The sequence below is a fragment of the Danio rerio genome, chromosome 14, assembly GCF_052040795.2.
Source record: "Danio rerio strain M-AB ecotype USA chromosome 14, GRCz13ab, whole genome shotgun sequence".
Taxonomy (NCBI): domain Eukaryota; kingdom Metazoa; phylum Chordata; class Actinopteri; order Cypriniformes; family Danionidae; genus Danio; species Danio rerio.
The window spans coordinates 1,902,501-1,922,500 of NC_141034.1; the positions used below are offsets into that span (position 1 = coordinate 1,902,501).

General features: G+C 35.6%; 1 protein-coding gene across 1 annotated transcript in view; it reads left to right on the forward strand.

Annotated features, from left to right (window-relative positions):
* dock2 (dedicator of cytokinesis 2) overlaps window positions 1-20,000 on the forward strand; it is a 158,858-nt gene that overhangs the window by 20,283 nt on the left and 118,575 nt on the right. The window contains 11 exon segments of the mRNA NM_001440749.1: window positions 291-366; window positions 1,036-1,112; window positions 1,781-2,031; window positions 2,925-3,023; window positions 3,388-3,460; window positions 5,378-5,481; window positions 5,937-6,123; window positions 10,912-11,009; window positions 11,124-11,213; window positions 13,192-13,292; window positions 13,896-14,030. Coding sequence (NP_001427678.1) covers window positions 291-366; window positions 1,036-1,112; window positions 1,781-2,031; window positions 2,925-3,023; window positions 3,388-3,460; window positions 5,378-5,481; window positions 5,937-6,123; window positions 10,912-11,009; window positions 11,124-11,213; window positions 13,192-13,292; window positions 13,896-14,030 — 1,291 coding nt within the window.

Genomic DNA, 20,000 nt, shown 5'->3' on the forward strand with positions numbered 1-20,000 from the left:
CCAGCCAGTCTGAAAGCAGCAACCATGCCACGTTCAAAGTCACTTAAATCCCCTTTCTTTCCCATTCTGATGCTCGCATCGAACTGCAGCAGATCGTCCTGACCATGTCTACATGTCTAAATGCATTATGTGATTGGCTGATTAGAAATCTGCGTTAACAAGCAGTAGGACAGGTGTACCTAATAAAGTGGCCGTTGAGTGTATATATTAAATATCTGGCTGGATGTTGACATCTGATCACAAAGAGAGAGTGTGTGATCTGTTAAAGTGTAATCTGTGTTCATTGACAGTGATGGACATCAGTGACATCATCAAAGGGAAGACAGAATGTGACGAAGAGAAGCAATATTTCATTCCCTTTCATCCGTAAGTCTGTCCTGTTCACCAAAAGTCTATTGATGGGTTTGATATGGGGTTTTGATTTGAATGACATATTTCAGCTCTTTAAAGGGGAACTGTCATGCAGAAATCACTTTTATAAGGGGTTTATACACAGTTGTGTTGCTGCAGTGTGTGAATATAAGCAGCATCTAATGGTAAACATCTATTTTTTGTATTGTTTATAATCAGACTTGATAAAGGAAACACTTTGATTGACATTCTCCCTTTGTACGTGTCATCAGAGGGGGAAAGCCCCGCCCACTGGTGACAATCTCTCCCTCATTAGCATAGAATATTAGTTTTGTTTTTGATTCTATTCTGACACAGACATTTGTAGCCCCGCCCTCTTTTGAAAAGAGCACAGTCTCATTTGCATTTAAAGAGACAGTCACCAAAACACCACAATCAGGATTAAAGCCTATAAGGGTCAGTTTCAGAGAGTTATAAACATTATTTGTGTGCTATTTTGAGCTGAAACATCACCCACACACACACTAGGGACACCACAGACTTATTGTACATCTTTGTTTTTGCATAATAGGTCCCTTTTAAAATATGAACACAGTTATATAGTTTATACAGTATGTGTTCATGTTATAGATTTTTTTTAATTTTTCTTCTTTTAATATGTGTGTTTGTGTGTGTGTGTTTTAGGGTCATCGCTGAGAACGACTTCTTACACACTCTGCTGAATAAAGTGACGACGACGCGTGGTGACAGTGGAGGACAAGGTACGACTCGCTGCTCTGATCTCTGAGAAAATGATGGAACAGCAGCAGTGATCAGACTCTCTGCTGACGCTTTAATACTCACTAAAGCCGAAATCTTGTCTGCACACACACACACACACACACACACATTCTCAAAGAGAGAGAGAGAGAGCAACCTGGCTTTCCCATGTGGTCTCCCATCCAGGTACTGACCGGGCACAGCCCTGCTTAGCTTCAGTGGGCAACCATGTGAAAGTTGCAGAGAGCTAGCTGCCGGCTAACACACAACACACATTTAACATTACATTTACAGTTCTACATTTAACATTATCAGCAACAGTAGTGGTAACAGTGACTTTTACACACTACTGAATATTTTAACAATTTTTTAATTCAGCTGATTATTTCTTCATTTTATTTTTTATTAAATTACAGGCTATAAGTTCTGTTTGTTAAAACCAAACATGTCTTGGAGCGCTGTTTTTGTAATTAATAGAAAGCAAATTACATTAGTCTCCTCCAATTTTTTTGCTGATTCAAAAAATGACCCAATTCAAGACTAAAAAACCATAACATGATCCAGCAGCGAGATCTTTTACACCACTATAGCATATACAATCCTTGTGAATTTGTCACATGCATAACACTGGAAGTGCTGATGTTTTGGGTGTTTTGTGTGTGTGGTGCAGGTCTGTGGGTCACCATGAAGGCTCTAGTGGGCGATATCGTCCAGATCCGTAAGGAATATCCGCATTTGGTGGACCGCAGCACTGTGGTGGCCCGGAAGCTGGGATTCCCTGAGATCATCATGCCGGGCGACATCCGCAACGACATCTACCTCACGCTGCACTCCGGAGACTTCGACAAGTACAACAAAACCACGCAGAAGAACGTGGAGGTCATCATGCTGGTGTGTGACGAGGACGGCAAGGTGGTGCCTGTGAGTGTGACCTCTGATAACTGATTTCTTTTTTTTCCTCACATAATATTAGACTAGATATTCTTCAAGACACTAGTATTCAGCTTAAAGTGACATGTAAAGGCTTAACTAGGGTAATTAGGGTAAAGTTAGGGTAATTAGGCAAGTCATTGTATAACAGTGGTTTGTTCTGGAGACAATCCAAAACTAATATTGCTGAAGGGGCGAATAATATTGAGCTTAAAATGGGTTTTAAAAAATTAAAAACTGCTTTTATTCTAGCCGAAATCAAACAAATAAGACTTTCTCCAGGAGAAAAAATATTATAGGAATTACTGTGAAAATTTCCTGAATCTGTTCAACATCGTTAGGGAAATGTTAGAAATATAATAAAAATTAACAGTAAAAATGAACTTCAACTGTATACATTTTTATTAATAGATATACAATTATTATTATTATAAAAAATATTAATGTATTTAAAATGAACTATTCATACTCTATAAACTATTCTTTATCAGCACCATTTGCTTAAACAGTGGGAGAAGACATGAAATAAATGAAATTAAAATAAATATAAATGTAAGATGAAAAACGTACGATGTGAGTACATTATATTTATGAGGGTAAATGAAAGTAATTCAATGTTGAGGCAAACATGGCATCTACATTTCTCCTTAGAAAAGGTATACCATATTGTAGAATACATTAGCATCTGATATAATGTGATGAAGTATGTTTATGTATGCAAATATATAATTTTCCAGGCTTGAAAAGTGCCGGAAACTGTTTGAAAATGCATCTGGAAATTGCTTCAATTTGACTTCGAATTATGTGACACTGCCGGATTAAATATGCAAAAGGGGGCGGGGTTTTTTGTGTTGACTGACAGCTCTCTTTGTGTTTCTGTGCAGAACTCTATCTGTCTGGGAGCTGGAGATCGACCTGTAAACGAGTATAAATCCGTCATTTATTACCAGATCAAACAACCTCGCTGGATGGAAACCTTTAAGGTAGGAGAAAAAGCACAACTAATATATCACCAATAAAGTAAATGATATAAAAGTTTTACATATTTTGACAGATCACTGGTAATTTTTTATTAGTATAATTAATAAATGAATTAATATTTGATTCAATAAAATTAAGTATACATCAAGTGCATATTTTAATATCAAGATACTAATTTAGTTATTTATAGTTTTTTTTCCCTATTTTCTTTTTTTTTTTGTAATTTTGTTGTATTTTTTTTTCAAGTTTTTTCATTTATTTATTATTTATTAAATGCTGCAAATAAAGTCTAAAGGGGCTTAGTTAGGTATAAAGTCTTATTTCGATCTGTATGTAGTGTATATGTGTTTTCTTCCGGGCCTGTAGGTGGCGATCCCGCTGGAGGAGATGCCCAGAATTCACCTGCGCTTCATGTTTCGTCATCGATCTTCACAAGAGTGTAAGTTTTACAGTGGCTGGTATAATGTTTTGAATTACAGTTGACCCAGTGAGCTGAGTGCATGACACATTCATTTATGACATAAATAACTTGTAAATGTAATGATTTTGTAGTTATTTGTGTACTGTTTGAGTTTAGTGTTGTCCCAAATGGAACACTGGCATTTTTATACTAACTGGAATATATTAATATGTAAATATTTAATCTCAATAAATGACCAAACTATCAAATATGACTGTAACCATTGGGAGGATGTGCAATTATCTCTGTAAAACAATTTAGCTTGTTGTTGCAATCTTAATTAAATAAACTAATTCAACCTTTGCACCTGATAGCTCCACCCCTTAATAATCAGCCCCTCCCCTTTATCATTAGCTCTTCCCCTTCATCCCTAGCCCCTCCCCTTCATCAGCAGCTTATCTCCTTTATCATCAGCTCCTCCGCTAATTAAGCAGTAGCTCCCCTTCATAATCAGCTCATCCCCTTCACAAGCAGCTCCTCCTCATTAATTATCAGTCCCTCCCCATGCATCATTAGCTTTTACCCTTCATAATCAGCCACTCTCCTTTATAATCAGCTCCTCCCCTGCACAAGAAGCTCCTCCCCATTAATTATCAGTCCCTCCCCATTCATCATTAGCTCATCCCCTTCATAATCAGCTCCTTCTCTTCATAATCAGCCCCTTCATAAGCAACTCCTCCCCATTATTTATCAGTCCCTTCCCATTCATCGTTAGCTCCTTCTCTTAATAATCAGCTCTTCTCATTTAAAATTAGCTCCTTCCCTTTATTGACAACCCTTTATTCATAATCAGCTCCTCCCCTTATTAAGCAGCTTTTCGCCTTAAATATCAGCTACTTCCCAGCAGCTCCTCCTCTTTTATCAACTCCTCCCCTTCATAATCAGCCCCCCCCTTTATAATCAGCTCCTCCCTTTCACAAGCAGCTCCTCCTCATTATTAATCAGCCCCTCCCCATTCATCATCAGCTTCTCCCCTCCATAATCAGCTCCTCCCCTTCATAATAAGCTCCTCCCTTTCACAAGCAGCTCCTCCTCATTATTAATCAGCCACTCCTCATTCATCATCAGCTTCTCCCCTCCATAATCAGCTCCTCCCCTTCATAATAAGCTCCTCCCTTTCACAAGCAGCTCCTCCTCATTATTAATCAGCCCCTCCTCATTCATCATCAGCTTCTCCCCTTCATAATCAACCCCTCCCCTTTATAATCAGCTCCTCCCTTTCACAAGCAGCTCCTCTTCATTATTAATCAGCCCCTCTCCATTCATCATCAGCTTCTCCCCTTCATAATCAGCTCCTCCCCTGCATAATAAGCTCCTCTCTTTCACAAGCAGCTCCTCCTCATTATTAAACAGGCCCTCCCCATTCATCATCAGCTTTTCCCCTTCATAATCAGCCCCTCCCCTGCATAGTCAGCCCCCCCCTTCACAAGCAATTCCTTCCTCGTTATTAATCAGCCCCTCCCCCTTCATCATCAGCTTCTCCCCTTCATTATCAGCTCCTCCCCTGCATAATCAGCCCCTCCCCATCACAAGCAATTCCTTCCCATTAATCATCAGCTCCTTCCTCCTTCATCATTAGCTCCTCCTATTTAACATCAGCTCCACCCCTTCATCATTAGTTCATCCTCTTCATTATCAGCTCCTCCCCTTCATAAGCAGCTCCTCCTCTTTATCTCAGCTCCAGTAAATTAAAGATAAATAAATAAATAAATAAATAAATAAATAAATAAATAAATAAATAAATAAATAAATAAATAAATACGTTTAAATGAATTAAACTATAAATTAAAAGCCAGATAATTATAATGTGGGCTCTCTGATGTCTGTTATGTGCCGTACATGCATGTATAAATCTTAGTATTACTAATAAATTATGTTATCATTTGTGTTTTACAGCAAAGGATAAGAGTGAAAGGAACTTTGCGATGGCGTTTGTGCGTCTGATGAAGGAGGACGGAACCGTTCTGAGAGACGGCATACATGATCTCACTGTATTTAAGGTCAGAAAAACATATGTACAAATATTTAATGAGGCCAAAAAGTGGATTAATTTAATTCTTGAGTTTTTAATTGATTCTTGGGTGTCAATTACAAGCACTGATGTGAGTAAATACTTGTTTCTAATGGGCTCTGTTTAGTTATTACCACCTATTTATGATTTAAATCAATATAAAAATTATTATTTATGGACGATGATTTCTGCAAAGCCAAATTTTACATTGAGGCGAATATATAAACATGATATGCATGTGAGTGTGGGATTAATATCTATTGTAAATACAAATTACAGAGCTTTTATTTGGCAGTTTCTGTAAAAATACTATTTTAAATGCAAAATATTTCATATTTAAATGTATTTAAATGTTCATATTTATTGAAGTATTCTTGTTTTAATTATAAAATCAATTTCACTACAATATATAGAATTAGATACACAACAATCTATCTTGTGCAGGGCGACAGTAAGCGTATGGAGGAAGTCAGCATGTACCTGCCTCTGGCGTCGGAGCGCAGTACCTCTGACTGCCACAAGGGGTCGACACTGATGCGCAGCTCCAGCAGTGTCGGGGGTCTGTCTGTGAGCTCCAGAGATATCTTCACCATCTCAACACTCGTCTGCTCCACCAAACTCACACAGAACGGTGTGTATGACCAATTAAGCACATGCAGACTGCAGAATGTGCATTACTTACAGAGAGTCTTGTATTTAGTCCAAATATCTAAACATTTCTTAAATCAAGTAGTATTGTCAAGCACACAACATATTCAGTCTTGTTTTCAATATTTAGTGAGTGTTTTCTTAAAGGAGACCTACTATGCATGTGCCTAGTGAAGTTTCAGCTTAAGATAGCACACAGATAATGTCTTTAGTTTCAGTCTTTAGTCCTAATTGTGGTGTTTTGGTGACTGTCGCTTTAAATTCAAATGAGATTGTGATCTTTTTTCAAAAGAGGGCGGAGCTACAAATGCCTGTGTGTCAGCATAGTGGCAGCTTCAATAACAAGACTAACTTCCTATGCTAATGAGGGAGAGATGTGCACTAATGGGCGGGGCTTTCCCCCTCTGATGACACGTATAAAAGGGAGAATGTCAATCAAAGTGTTTCCTTTATCCAGTCTGATTATAAACAATACAGTTAATTAATTTACATTATTAGAAGCTGCTCGTATTAACACACTGCTGTGTTTAAAACCCCTTATAAAAGGGATTTTGCATATCAGATCCTCTTTAAAATGAGCTATAATCTGCCAATAAAGTAAGCAAAGATTCATGGCAGAGATTCAACAAGCTACTGGAAATACTCCTCAGAGATTTTGCTCCATATTGACATGATAGCATCACACAGTTGCTGCAGATTTGTCGGCTGCACATCCATGATCCCAATCTCCCGTTCCACCACATCCCAAAGCTGCTCTATTGGATTGAGCTCTGGTGACTGTGGAGGCCATTTGAGTACAGTGCACTCATTGTCATGTTCAAGAAACCAGTCTGAGATGAAGTAGCCATCAGAAAGGGGTGGACATGGTCAGCAACAATACTCGGGTAGGCTGTGGCATTGATGTTTGATGTTTGTCCAGGGGAAAGTGGGGTTTGACATTTATGTATAATAGGGTATATGCCGAGCTAGTGCTGTTCCCATGCTGATACACTTCCGGTGACCTGTTATTGTGAACTTTTTCTCATTTTATACGGTTCCTTATACAGCATCAATGTTGTAATGTCAATAAAATACATTCAGTTAAATAAACTTTAGGATTTATTTAGTTGCTCAAGCGTAAAACGAGACAAAAAGCCGTTTACTCGCACGCGCCCGTCAGAATCGGCAGGCTAACGCAGAAGCTCCATTGAATATACTGGGGTAAAATAAATGCTCATATTATAAAGACATGGCGGGGGGAATGTAATTTAATGCAGTGCTTCTTGTACAATCTGAGACCCACTTTAAATCGGATATCACTCAGCTAGTGGAGATCGCTGATTTTTAAAAGAAAACAGACCTTAAACGCACTGGATTTTGCATTGCCATTCAATTGGAAGCGATTAACCCAGGTTAATGGCAAATTAAAAGTCCTATTAGCATGCTTCGGCATATACCCCATTAAAATACAGTTATGCAAATAGGGAATGACATGCAAAAGACAACCAAAGTAGGTACCATAAATTGTGACTTTATTTACAATACCCAAAATGAACAAAAACAATGAATTAATCACAAATAAAGAAAAAGAAAGTAAGGCAAAAAATATGTATTTACAATATATACAACACCGAGACAAATACGAAGACCGGGAAAAACAACAGAGCTGGCAGAGGAGATGTGAGTGGCGCTAAAGAAAAGAAAAAAACAAAACCCAAACAATATCTAACTCCCCTGAAGCATCTAACAAGCTAAATATATGAAACACAATAACAAACACGTGAAGAGTCTTCCGAGTCCTAACTATCTACTCTGTCTATTCAAAAAGTACAAGGGGTGGCGCTCGCCGTACTATACACAAGAGCAGTCCTACATGTTGCAAGATGTGTATCACACGACCTTCTTACCTGTCCGCTTCGGCCAAGCCTTGTAAATAACGTAAATGAGAAATGGAAGGATGTATGAATGACATTGGGACAAGAGGGAAAATAAGACTACAGTTCTGAGCCGAGCATCTGAATGTGTCAGCAGAAATGGAGACTCATCAGAGCAGGCAACGTTTCTCCAATCTTCTATTGTCCAGTTTTGGTGAGTCTGTGTGAATTGTAGCCTCAGTTTCCTGTTCTTAGCTGACAGGAGCGGCACCCGGTGTGCTCTTCTGCTGCTGTAGCCCATCCGCCTCAAGGTTGGACGTGTTGTGTGTTCAGAGATGCTCTTCTGCAGAGCTCGGTTGTAACGAGTGCTTATTTGAGTTACTGTCGCCTTTCTATCAGCTGGAACCAGTCTGGCTGGCAATGTCAAGCTTTACATGGTTGAAACATAAATATTTCTATTGAATATGTTTCTTTTTTCTCTTGTCTTACTTTAAAGATAACAAATGGTTTCTCTGGCATCTTTCATCAGAAAGCAATAACCTGCTGTGCCTCCGAAATCACTTTCCTTCTCAGCCGATGCCATCGAAACCTCTTACTTTTCATGTAGAAACACTTTTCACCACTGACGTATAACTCCCTGCCTTTTCCCCTCACTGAACCTCCCTGTTGACTTGGAAAAACATGACATTACAGAAATGAAATGGACTGTGAGTGCTGTTTCATTTCGCCTGTGAAAAAAGAGCCACAAGGCAAACAAATGGGTTTCTTTCTGTCGTGTTTCTAGTCCAAAAATCAACAACTTCCTAAATCAAAAAGCATTTTATAGACGAGCAGTAAATATTGTGATGTTTTCAGAAATAATAAGTCAAAATAAGTGTGTTTTTTATTAAAACAAGCAAAATAATCCTAATTCAAAGTGAAAACTACACGCACCGGCCACTTTATTAGGTACACCTGTCCAACTGCTTGTTAATGAATCAAATCACATGGCAGCAGCTCAATGCTTGTAGACATGGTCAAGACGATCTGCTGCAGTTCAAAGCGAGTATCAGAATGGGGGAGAAAGGAAATTCAAGTGACTTTGAATGTGGCATGGTTGTTGGTGCCAGACTGGCTGCTCTGAGTATTTCAGAAACTGCTGATCTACTGGGATTTTCACGCACAACCCTCTCTAGATGGAGAATGGCCTGAAAAAGAGGGAATATCCAGTGAGCGGCAGTTCTGTGGGTGCAAATGCCTTGTTGATGCCAGAGGTCAGAGGAGAATGGCCAGACTGGTTCCAGCTGATAGAAAGGCAACAGTAACTCAAATAAGCACTCGTTACAACCGAGCTCTGCAGAAGAGCATCTCTGAACACACAACACGGCCAACCTTGAGGCGGATGGGCTACAGCAGCAGAAGACCACACCGGGTGCCGCTCCTGTCAGCTAAGAACAGGAAACTGAGGCTACAATTCACACAGACTCACCAAAACTGGACAATAGAAGATTGGAGAAACGTTGCTGCTCTGATGAGTCTCCATTTCTGCTGACACATTCAGATGATCGGGTCAGAATTTGGCCTCAACAACATGAAAGCATGGATCATCCTGCCTTGTATCAGCGGTTCAGGCTGGTGGTGGTGGTGTAATGGTGTGGGGGAGATTTTCTTTGGGTCCATTAGTACCAATTGAGCATCAACGCCACAGCCTACCTGAGTATTGCTGCTGACCATGTCCATCCCTTTATGAGCACAGTGTCTCCATCTTCTGATGGCTACCTCCAGCAGGATAACGCAGCATGTCATAAAGCTCAATCATCTCAGACTGGTGAACATGACGATGAGTTCACTGTACTCAGATGGCCTCAACAGTCACCAGCTCTCAATCCAATAGAGCAGCTTTGAAATGTGGTGGAACGGGAGATTGGCATCATGGATGTGCAGCCGACAAATCTGCAGCAACTGTGTGATGCTCTCATGTCAATATGGAGCAAAATCTCTGAGGAATATTTCCAGCATCTTGTTGAATCTCTGCCATGAAGGCTTAAAGCAGTTCTGAAGGCAAAAGGGGGTCCAACCTGGTTCTAGTAAGGTGTACCTAATAAAGTGGCCGTTGAGTGTATATTTAAATGTGTTGTATGTGTGTTTCTCAATGTTGGGTTGCGGCTGGAAGGGCATCTGCTGCATAAAACATATGCCAGAGTAATTGTCGGTTCATTCCGCTGTGGCGACCCCTGATAAATCAGGGCCTAAGCTGAAGTAAAGTGAGTGTGTGAGTGTTTACTTTTGTTAAATGACTTTTTTTGTTAAAGGACACACAGATGCAGGTGTGCTCGAACAGCTGTTCTTGAGAAGGCCTGTTAATCACACTAATGAATGTTGCTGAATCTTCCATCACCACGCTCACACTAACACACACACACATTTACAGCTAAACACGTGAAACTGTCACGCAGAAATCACTTTTGTATGGGGTTTATGCACAGTTGTGTGTCAGCAGTGTGTGAATATAAGCAGCATCTAATGGTAAACATCTATTATTTGTATTGTTTATAATCAGACTTGATAAAGGAAACACTTTGATTGACATTCTCTCTTTGTACGTGTCATCAGAGGGGGAAAGCCCCGCCCACTGGTGACCATCTCTCGCTCATTAGCATGGGACGTTAGTCCTGTTATTGAATCTGCCACTATGCTGACACACAAGCATTTGTAGCTCCGCCCTCTTCTGAAAAGAGCACAATCTCATTTGAATTTAAAGAGACAGTCACCAAAACACCACAATTAGGACTCAAGACTAAAAGGGTCGGTTTCAGAGAGTTATAAACATTATTTGTGTGCTGTTTTAAGCTGAAACTTCACACACACACACTCTAGGGACATCCTAGGGATTTATTTCTACATTAATAAAATAATGCATCTGTCTGTGTGTCTGTCAGTGGGTTTGTTGGGTCTGCTGAAGTGGAGAACTCGTCCTGAGATGCTGAAGAAGAACCTGCAGGAGCTCAAACTCATCGACGGAGAAGAAGTTGTGAAGGTGTGTGGCACTGAAACTATTAATGAACTGCACTAGAAACTTACTTTAGCATGCGTGTTTGTTAATGCGTGTGTGTGTGTGCGTGTGTGTGTGTGTGTGTGTGTGTGTGTGTAGTTTCTGCAGGACACTCTGGATGCTCTGTTCAACATCATGATGGAACATTCTCAGACTGACGACTATGATATTTTGGTGTTTGACGCTCTGGTAAGCAGCATCCAAACACACACACAGTTAAAGTCAGAATTATTAGCGCTCCTGTATATTTTTTTTTTCCCAATTTTTGTTTGAAGATAATAAGATTTTTTTTCATTTCTAAACATAATAGTTTTAATAACTATTAATAGTTTTAATCTTTGCCATGATGACAGCACATAATATTAGACTAGATATTCTTCAAGACACTAGTATTCAGCTTAAAGTGACATGTAAAGGCTTCACTAGGGTAATCAGGGTTAAGTTAGGGTAATTAGGCAAGTCATTGTATAACAGTGGTTTGTTCTGGAGACAATCCAACACTAATATTGCTTAAGGGGGCTGATAATATTGACTTTAAAATGGCTTTAAACAATTAAAAACTGCTTTTATTCTAGCCGAAATAAAACAAATAAGACTTTCTCCAGAAGAAACAAATATTAAAGGAAATACTGTGAAAAATTCCTGAATCTGTTCAACATCATTTGGGAAACGTTTAAAGAAGTATCAAAATATTGGCTTGTTTTATGAGGCATTACCTCTGTAGGACTTTAATAATTTTGTATATTAAGGCTATAGTATTATCAGTCCTTTATTATAATAATAAATAAGTAATGTATTAATATTATCTTGTTACTTTCTCTGATTGTTTTTTTTTTATGTATATGTTTTTTTATTTTATTTTGTCTTGCATAATTTCTTTAGATTAGTGTTGTTATTTACTAATCTTACCCCCGAAAACCTTACATCACAGGTGTCAAACTCCTGGAGTGCTGAAGCTCTGCACAGTTTAGTTCCAACCCTAATTAATCACACCTGATCAAACTAACTGAGTCCTTGAGGCTTGTTTGAAACCTACAGGTAAAGCTGCGGTCACAGTAGAGTTTGAGCATGCGAAATTCTGTCGTGCGGCACTGCGAAAAGGGGCTGGATAAAACAAGCTGATTAGACATTTTCACAAGCGAGCGATTGCTCCATGTTTTAAATTTCTTTCCAGAGAGGTCATGTTTTGATCCGAGATTGTTCTCACACAGTCAATTGATGCGATTTCGCAGGTCAGAGTTCACCAAGCTTGAACTTTCCACCGCAGCAACCTGCGAAACTTGACCCCGCGTCTGACGCATTCGCATGCGTATGAATGGAAGTCTATGGGAGGAAAAGCCTAGCGTGACCGCAGCTTAGCCTTAGGGCTGCAACTAAACTATGCATGGCTGCGGCGCTACAGGAACGGAACATTCTTTATTACAATTATTTATCCAGTTGTTTGGTAATTGCATAGATGGTTTTCAGATATTTTAAAACATTTCTAACTAAATTTTTTGAGATGTATGTGGCTAGAAAAAATATTTATATTTATTAAATATATATTTCTATCAATTTTTGTTTCATTTTATTTTGTAGTTTTGTGTTATGTTGTTTAGTTTAGTCTAATTTTGTTTTATTTTATTTATAAATATATTTTTTTCACATATGCTTTTCTTATATTTAAAAAAAACATTTCTAAGCAATTTCAGATGACATTTTTAGCACTAAGTAGCTAGAAGGAATATTTATATGTATTATAATTAAAAAATATATTTAGTTTAATTTATTTTATTATTTATTTACTTTTATTTTATTCTATTTAATTTAATTTTATTTATAACATTTTTTACATATATGCTTTTTATGTATATTTGTAAAAAATTCTAAGCCTTTTCAGATAGCATTTTTAGCACTTTAAGGTGTTAAAAGGAATATTTATATTTATTTTATAATTTCAAAATGAAGTTTTCATTTTTTATTTTTAAATTTTTTAATTATTTTATTTTACTTTATTTTATTTTATTTTATTTTATTTTATTTTATTTTATTTTATTTTATTTTATTTTATTTTATTTTATTTTATTTTATTTTATTTTATTTTAAGTCTGTGTGTTTATTTTATTTTATTCCTCCAAGCCTGTGATAACTCTGGTGTGGTATAAATAATTTTGACTTTTTCTCTCAGATTTATATCATCGGTCTGATCGCTGACAGAAAGTTCCAGCATTTTAACACAGTTTTGGAGGCTTACATTAAACAGCACTTCAGCGCTACACTGGCTTACAAGTGAGTGAAACTCTCTTCTGAACACAAGAGGGCAGTGTGTGTGTGTGTGTTTCATGTCAATTATGTGCAAAATGTCACTTACAGAATTGAAAATAATCCAGGTCAAGTCAGAGTGAAGAAATTTGGCATATCAGTATTATTAATCTTAATATGTGTGCATTTTAATGTGTATATTAACATATATGCAAATGCAAAATAATTGTAAAGTAGCAGTTTTTAATCATTTCTTTAGATTTGGCCTAAAATAGGACGTTCAGTTTATATAAATAATATAAATTTATATTAATTTGGCTATACATTTATTAATATAACCTCTTAACTGTCAGCCCATTTTTTGAGTTTACACATGAAATGCATATTATATTAAATTAAATTATATTATATTATATTATATTATATTATATTATATTATATTATATTATATTATATTATATTATATTATATTATAATATATTATATTATATTATATTATATGATATTATAATATATTATATTATATTATATTATATCATATTATAATGTCAAGATTTTTATGTATTTAATATGTACTAAAAACAAAATATCAATTTCAATAGTGCAAAGTAAATTTAATGTGTGCTTTAGGAAGCTGATGTCGGTGTTGAAGACTTATCTGGATGTGTCGAGTCGCGGCGAGGCCTGTGAACCCATCCTGAGGACACTTAAAGCTCTGGAGTACATCTTCAAATTCATCGTCCGCTCTAGAATGCTCTACTCACAGTAAGTCTGAGTGGGGGATTGATTCTGAAAGACTCAAATGATGAAAGACCAAACAAGACACGCACACACACACACACACACACACACACACACACACACACACACACACACACACACGCACACAAACACACACACACAATTTTAAAAAGCCACACAATTTTAGCAATTTAGATGTAACAACTTGAAATGTATTTTATTTTATATTTTATTTTATTTCATTAAATTATTTAATAATTAATTAATTAGTTTGTTTTTTGTGTTAGTTTTTAATTTTTTTTACTTAAGTATTTTTATTTTATCTTATTATTTTTTCAATTATTATTTATTTTAATTAATAATTAATTAATTTGTTTGTTTTTATGTTTGTTTTTATTTGTTTTTTGATTTTATTTGATTTATTTATATAATTTTTAGTATTTTTTAATTAATTTATTTATTTTAATTATTTATTAATTAATTTGTTTGTTTTTATGTTTATTTTTATTTATTGTTATTGTTATTTTATTTTTTTATTGTATTTTATTTATTTCATTTTACTTTTTAAAAATTTATTTATTTTAATTAATAATCAATTTATTTGTTTGTTTTCATGTTTGTTTTATTTATTTTATCTTAATTAAATTTTTTATTTAATTTTTTATTTTATTTTATTAAAAGCTAAATTATACTTTGATCTTAGGGTAAAAATATAGTGGTGCAGTATGACATCAAAAATGACATCAATAATTGTATGTGCATTTTTATTTTTTATATTAAGACATATGTGTATTTTAAAAATGAATATGCAAAATAATTTTAAAGTCCCATTTGGTTAATGTAAATGATTTATTTGGCTATGTATTTATTAAGTGTCACCTTTAATTTTTTGAGTGTACACTTAAAAAATATATATGATGAATGCGTGTTGGGTTTCCTCCGGGTGCTCCAGTTTCCCCCACAGTCCAAACACAGATAGGTCAATTAAATAAGCCAAACTGACCATAGTGTACGAGTGTGAATGCAAGAGTTTATGGGTGTTTCCCAGTGCTAAGTTGCAGCTGGAAGGGCATTCACTGCATAAAACATATGCTGAATAAGTTGGCGGTTCATTCTGCTGTGGTGACCCCTGATTAATAAAGGGGCTAAGCCGAAAAGAAAATAAATTAATTAATTATATAAAATGAATTAAATTGATTATAACATATAATATTATTATTATTTATTAAATATTTATTTCTTTATTTTTTAATCTAAATTAACTATGAAATTGTATTAAATATAAAATGTTTTATTATTGTTATTATTTGTTTCATCTTTCTTTTTTAATGTAAATTAAATATCAAATTAAATACATATTACATATAAAACTATTATTATATATTAAATATATATTTATAAACTTTTTATTGTAAACAAAATGTTATATTATTTTATTAAAAGCTAAAATATACTTTGATATTAGAGTTTTCTACTTTAAGTAAAAATAAATAGTGTCTCTATAATAAACACAATATTTTTACATTGTGTAAATGTATTTTTTTTTATTATTTAAAATTAAATTAAATTAAATTAAATTAAATTAAATTAAATTAAATTAAATTAAATTAAATTAAATTAAATTAATACCAAGCTATTACCAAGCTGTAACAAATTACATTAATTCTTTAAAAAGTTGGTTCAAAGTGCGACTTATTTTAGAGTACTTCTTATTTATTCAGCTTCATTGTTGTTTGTCAGTGTCACATTTCGGCAGATTTTCACCTTATTAATAAAGGCGAGATGTAATTTCTGTTTACATTGTTGACACACTGAAAGCTCAGAAATACATTAGTGAACTGCATAGTACACCACAATTGGTTTTGTTAATGCAAAATACTCCTCATGTTGAGCGTCTTGAAGTGTGTCGCGCTCGCATTCTCAGAAAGCTTCATAAAAGAGTTGTCAAGCGAGTCTGTGAATGTTCGCTCATCTGAACGTGAGCAGAAAAGAAAACCACCAGAAAATGACCATCCAGCAGCTCCAGGCTCAGATTTTCAAGCGCTGTTGTCGTTTTTTAGGATTTTTTTTTTGACAGGGTTGCATGTCCTCTGGCTGCTCTGTGTGCGGCGTTTTGTCCAGGAGTGTAACAGCGCTCATTAAGGGCCCGAGTGTGTGTGTGATTTATGAATCTGCCTGTAGGGCCCTGGGATGCCGTCATTGAGCGCAGAACTGCACACTGAGGCTGATGCTCATTTCTCTGACCGTTTCACATTAGCTGTGTTTCCATCTAAAGATGCGAACAAAATGTGTGCGCAGAACACATACAGCTGAAGTCAGAATGATTCGCCCTGTCATTTTTTTCTTCAAGTGTTTCCCAGATGGTGTTGAACAGATTCAGGAATTTTTCCCGGTATTTCCTGTAATATTTTTTCTTCTGGAGAAACTCTTATTTGTTTAATTTCGGCTAGAATGAAAGCAGTTCTCAATTATTTTAAGTAAAGTTTCATAAAATAATTTCGAGAGGAGCACGTGATATGATTAAGCACGACTGGCCGCTCATCTGTAATCAGTAATAATCCAATCAGAGTGATCCTAGTTTACTATAAAGGGATCATTTCCTCCCTACTGCTCTATCTTTGTTTTGGAAGAATCCCCCCTTCCACCCCATCTCCTCCTTTTCCTTATTTTTCTAAAGGGGGAGCTCTCGAGACCTACCTGATCTCGGATCTCCTCATATGCTTAATGACCGGGCGGGAGCCTTATGTCCGAGCTCAGCGTTCTCTCCCGGGACAGCATGCCAAACCTGCTACAGTACAAATGCTAAGCATGTCTAAGTTTGAACTCTTTAAAGCCATTTCAAGCTCAATGTTATTAGCCCCCTTTAGTGTTGTTTAGGGTTTATAGGGTCATTTGTGCACTTTGTGTTTGTACAAGGAATATTCTGGCATGTTTTGCAATGCAATAGTGCATGGAATAGTGTTGCTGGATGTGTGTGTGTGTGTGTGTTGTACAGTGGGTCTGTAGCAGCTGATTGCATCATTAATTTGGCTAATAGTCACTGATGCCAAAACAGCTGCTAAACGAATCTTAATGAGCATGAGCATGAGTGTGTGTGTGTGTGTGTGTGTGTGTGTGTGTGTGTGTGTGTGTGTGTGTGTGTGTGTGTGTGTGTGTGTGTGTGTGTGTGCACTAATGACCGAGAGAAAAGAGCTACAAATCAGTCCCACTGCAAACTGCATATTTGATCACAGTAAATGCTTTCATTATGCACCACAGTTCATTCAGCTCTTGTAAACGCAGCATTTATTTGGGTGGAACATGTATTTATTTATTTATTTATTTATTTATTTAGATTTGGCTTAATATATGGCCTTTCTGTTTCTATAAAGTATTAATTTGCTGCTTTATTTTTTAAAATAGAAGTAAACATACATCTAAAGAAGTTACATAAATTTATTTATTTGAATAATTTTTTATTAATTTATTCATTTTCATTCAATCAATCAACCAATTAGTTAATTAATTAAACAAATAAATAGTTAATCTAAATATTTAGATATAGTGTAAAATGACCTTTCCTTCTTTCGTTCATTTGTTCATTCTTTCATTTGTTCATTTTTTTATTTATTAGTTTGTTCGCTTGCTTGCTCGCTCATTCATTAATTCATTTGTTCGTTCGTTCATTCATTCATTCATTCATTCATTCATTCATTCATTCATTCATTCATTCATTCATTCCTTTCTTTCTTTTATTCTTTCATTCGTTTCTTTCTTCCTTTCTTTTGTTTGTTTGTTTGTTTGTTTGTTCGTTCGTTCATTCATTTGTTCGCTTGCTCGTTCTTTCATTTATTCATTTTTTTCTTACTTTCGTTCATTTGTTTGTTTGCTTGCTCGTTCTTATTCATTTCTTTCTTTCTTTCTTTCGTTTGTTTGTTCATTCGTTCGTTCATTCGTTTAATTGCTCGCTCTTCCATTTATTTGTTTCTTTGTCTCTTTTTTTCATTTGTTTCCTTCGCTTGCTTGCTCGCTCTTTCATTCATTAGTTTTTTCTTTTATTTGTTTAGTTGTTTGTTCGTTTGCTTGCTCACTGTTTTATTAATTTATTTCTTTTATTCATTCGTTTGTTCATTTTCTCGTTCTTTCATTGGTTTGTTTGTTAATTCTTTTACTTGCTTTCCTGCCCTTTCGTTTGCTTGTTTTTTCCTCCTTTTTTCCTTTGTTTTTTTTCCTTTCTTTTGTTTGTTTGTTCACTTGTTATTTTGTTTGTTTCTTTGTTTGTAAGTTCACGCGCTTGCTTGCTCTCACTCTTTTCATTTGTTTGTTTGTTTGTTCACTTAGTCTTTCGTTTGTTTTTTTGTTTCTTTCTTTTATTATTTATTTGTTTGTTTGTTCACTTGTTCTTTCGTTTGTTTGTTTTTTCATGTGTTTGTTTGTTTGTTCACTTGATCTTTAGTTTGTTTGTTTGCTTGTTTCTTTTTTCATTTGTTTGTTTGCTTGTTCGCTTGTTCTTTTGTTTGTTTGCTTGTTTGTTTGTTTTTTTCATTTGGTTGTTTGCTTGTTTACTTGATCTTTAGTTAGTTAGTTAGTTAGTTTGTTTTTCATTTGTTTGTTTGCTTGTTCTCTTGTTCTTTCGTTTGTTTCTTTCTTAATTCTTTTGTTTGTTCATTTGCTTGCTTGCTCTTTCAATTATTTGTTTGTTTCTTTCGTTTGTGTGTTCATTCGTTCGCTTACTTGTTCTTTTGTTTGTTTATTCGTTCATTCATTTGTTTACCCGCTCGCTTACTTTTTCGTTTGTTCATTTCTTTTTCTTTGTTTGTTTGTTTGTTTGTTTCTTTCTTTCTTTCTTTTTTTTTTCTTATCTTTTGGTCGCTCACTCTTTCTTTGACTCACATTAAGAATTTATTTGCAAAAAATTTACCAATTTACTTATAAAAAGTTGCATAATTCTTTTAACATTTTTCTTTCTTTCTGGTCTCTCTCTTTCACTTTCTGTGTTTCTGTGATATAAACTGGTGTGTGTTACGGCGTTCTCCTCTGCATACTAACGCCTGTGGAAGTGTGTGTGATTGTTCAGCGTGTATTAAAGGAGAGTCTCTCAGTGGGAGTGTTTTTGCAGTGTTTTGATGCCCGGCAGGAGGCGCATCGCTCTGATAATGCAGTTTGATGGAAAGCTCCCCTGCGCTGCGCTGTTAAAATAACTCTCTGATACATCCAGATTAAAGCGCAGACGTTTGATGTGTTTTTTTTTTGCTGCATGTGTGTGTGTGAGATCGGCTTGCCTGGACACACACATACTTCACAGACAATCAATGCATGATATTTAATATCTGAATAGATGAAATAGATGGGAAATTTACCTAAAATAGTTCATAAAATATTTATTATTTGTCTGTTTGGGTGATTTTTGAGAATTATATGTATTTTTGTGTTCATTGGAATGCTTTGAAATGCTTCAAATAAAGTAGAATTATTAAGTAGATGCTTTAAGATTATCCACTTCGTTTTTCTCTTTCACTTTCATTATCAAACATAACATGGACTAACAGTGAATGACTTTATTTTAATTGACAAATGACAACAAAGATGAATAAATACTGTAATACATGTACTGTTCATTGTTTGTTCATGTTAGAAAATACATTAACATGACCTAACACCGCCTTACTGTAAAATGTTACCGTCAGATGTAAATTATTTGTATACTTATTATACACTCACCGGCCACTTTATTAGGTACACCTGTCTCTGCTCCACTGCTCGTTGACACAAATCTCTAATCAGCCAATCACATGTCAGCAACTCAATGCATTTAGACACGGTCAAGACGATAGAGCACCTTTGGGATGTGGTGGGACGGCAGATTGGCATCATGGATGTGCAGCTGACAAAACTGTGTGATGCTATCATGTCAATGTGGAGCAAAATCTGTAAGGAAGGTTTCCAATGCCTTGTTAAATCTCTGCCACAAAGGATTAAGGCAGTTCTGAAGGCAAAAGGGGGTCCGGCCTGGTA